The 3092-nt window shown below is 40.8% G+C and overlaps 1 protein-coding gene across 1 annotated transcript; it reads right to left on the minus strand.

Moving 5' to 3' along the window:
* Positions 1 to 863: 863 nt before the first annotated feature.
* On the minus strand, positions 864 to 2375 carry LOC119571711 (proline-rich protein HaeIII subfamily 1-like; the record flags this gene model as incomplete). The annotated part of the gene is made up of 4 exons (XM_037918893.1): positions 2062 to 2375; positions 1890 to 2001; positions 1409 to 1516; positions 864 to 997 (listed from the first exon to the last, which is right to left on the minus strand). Coding segments are annotated over exons 1-4 (668 nt in total), but the record flags the coding sequence as incomplete, so codon positions are not given.
* Between the last annotated feature and the right edge of the window lie 717 nt (positions 2376 to 3092).

A 3092-nucleotide genomic window follows, 5' to 3' on the forward strand; every position in this document is an offset into this window, starting at 1 on the left:
ATATATTATATTAATATATAAAATTAAAATTAAATATATTTTATATAAAAATAAAATTTTAAAATATTTTATATATATATATTATATATATATATTTTATATATAATATTTTTATATATTTTTAATATATTTTAAATTAATTATATATAAAATATATATATTTTATATATTATTTTATATATTATATATAAAATTATATATTTATTTTATATATTTTATATTAAATATATATACATAAATATATATATCAATACACACCACACCCACACCCCACACACACCACACACACCCCACACACCCAACACACAACCAACACACACACACACACCCCAACACACAAAACAACACACACACTTTACACACACACACAAAACAAAACACAATATATAAAATTATATTTTATAATATATATTATATATATATATAATTATATATATAAAATATTAATATATATATATATATAATATATTTTATATATAAAATCCATAGTACATATATATCAATACATACAAAACACACACACCAACACACAATATATATATAATAATATAGTATATATAAAAAAAAAATATATATATTTTAAAATTATATATATTTTTATTATATATATAATTTTAAAAACATATATATATATAATATATATATATTTTAAAATTATTTTAATATATATAAAATATATATAATATATTTATATATATATATATATTTTAAAATCCGTGTCGCCGCGGCAACCCCGTCCCCCGCGAGCAGCCCCTTGAGCAGGCAAACATGTGTCCGGGCAAGGGCGTGGGGGGGGCGGGGCAAAGGAAAAAAAAGAACGAAAAAATGGCTCGGGGAAGGGGACGCGAGTGGGGTAAACTTGCCTTTGGAACAGCCATGGCTTCGGGTTCTCTTTGGGGTTTTTAAACTCTAAAACCACACTGAACCTCTGCCCCCCTGACAAGGGGAAAAGGGCGCGGGGCCATTGCGGGGGTTTAACCCGGGGGGGTTTGATTTGCTTTTATACATTTTTGGTAAATATTACTTTTTGGAATACATTAAGTGGATTTATTTTTAACTTACCTTAAATGCCTCTAAAACTCTTTTTTTTTCCTTCTTGTCCATTTCTGGCTATTTTCTTTTATATCTAGCTGTTTTAATTTTTTCTTCCCTAAAGTATCTAACTTAAACAGACAGTTCAAGTTTCTCCGCGCCGTCATGAAAGTCAGGGAGGGAAAATTCGGATCTGTGAAACCCGCCCAAAGGGAACAAAGGGTTTCAAGGTAATACGTTTAAAATGAAAGAAACACAAACATACACAGTTATAAATAAAAAAAAAAGGCACCCCCATAGAAAAACCAGCAGTTTCCCCCCATCAAAACCGGTGTTGGGGGAGGAAAACCTCATGCAGGAGATGGGGGCCCCTCACCAACACCCCATGGGCTAGGGGCCCGGGCCCCCTCTCGGGTTTTACTGTATTCATGCCAGGTAACGGCTTTGGACCCCAAGGGTTTCCCAAAAGGGCCCTTTCCCCCACCTGAAGGGGGTTCCGGGAAAATTTCCCCTCATCAGGGGCTACCTTCCATCCCCGCCCACCACCCCTTCTTTTGGGGGGCCAACGAGCCCCTGATCCCCCAGAGGCTCGGGGAGCCCCTTTAAAATGCCTTTAAATCGCGGGCCCCCCAACCGACGACTCGGGGCCCAGATCGGAGAGTGGTGCCGTCAAACGGAGATCGCCGGCGAAGCGCGGGAAACCCGGGGAAAGGAGGGAGGGGGAGCCGGAAAGTTTGGGGAAAATGAGGGAGGAGATGGTGGCCTGGGACTCCGAGCCGTTTCCTGCTAAAGGGCTTTTCCCCGGGGCCCGGGGGGCTCCCCTCCTCCGGCCACGTTTTCGGGGACGTTAGCCCGGCCCTTTTCAGAAGTTCATTTCCCCAAATTTCAAGCCCTGAGGGCGGGGGACGTTCAACAGGGGCCTGCAGCGGCCATAAAACCGGCACTGGTGGGACTGTGACAGAGGCCGGCCTGCGGGCAGGACGCCTTCAGCCTCAGCATAAACCTCGCCCCCGACGTCCGCCCGTTTACATGAGGGGAACCCCCTGGGGGTGCTTGGCCTGAACGTGCGCCCAAACGTAAAACCGGGCGTGGTCAACCTGACGTGTGGGGCCCTTCGGGGCATTTATTGCAGGGCCAGCAGGGTCCCTGGGGGCCGGTTTCCGTTTCCGGCCTGGCCCTGCAGCAGGAGGGGGCAAAGAGATGACAACCGCCCATTGACCCGCATCGCAATTTTGCAAACGCCCCCGCCTGGCTCGGGGACTAGGGCCTCGCCAAGGTGGCCCCCTTTGACACTTTGAAAAGGGGGGACGGGCCCGAACACCTTCACTGACGGACATCCTCATGGCTTCATTCCCTCACCTTTTCCTCTTCATGATGCTTCATCAGATCTACACATTCCGGGGTCACTGTCCCTACTCTGTCAGCTATGACACTTTCCTACGGGGACTCACGATACAGCCAGTTTTTTGCAGCCCAAAGGGGTTGCAACAATCGGGGGACTTTTGGCAAAACTGGTTTTCTTTTTTTTCTCTTTCCCTTCTTTTCCCTGTTTTTTTTCCCGTCAATTTTTTCTATGACAACCCCCCCCCCCGGTAAACATCATTATCAACGACAACCCGGGGATATATTTTTTTTCTAATTAAGGTTTTTGTTTTTAACTAATGCACGCTAACGCCTTTATCATTTTACAATTTGAAAAAATAGAAATGTTTTTTTTCATAAAAATGCTAAAAATAAAATATCAAGGGGTTTTCAACCGGGGGTTTAAAGGGGGGTTCCGTGATCACGATCAGATAAAAATTTAACAATTTTTTTTAATGAAAAAAATATTTTATTATAATATTAATATAGATATAATAGTTTTAAAATATATATATATATAGTTATATTTTTTTTTTAAAGTTTAATAATTTTTTGTGTACCCTCTATGTTACTGGGACAATCAAATTTTCCCAGAAAATAAAGTAAATTATACACTTGCATCCCAAAGTTATGTCTATAAAAATTTTTTGGGGGGAAAAAAGGGGTCCATAGCATTGCCCGATTCTGTAAGTGTTGGG

This window comes from Penaeus monodon, unplaced genomic scaffold (assembly GCF_015228065.2).
Source record: "Penaeus monodon isolate SGIC_2016 unplaced genomic scaffold, NSTDA_Pmon_1 PmonScaffold_7583, whole genome shotgun sequence".
NCBI lineage: Eukaryota > Metazoa > Arthropoda > Malacostraca > Decapoda > Penaeidae > Penaeus > Penaeus monodon.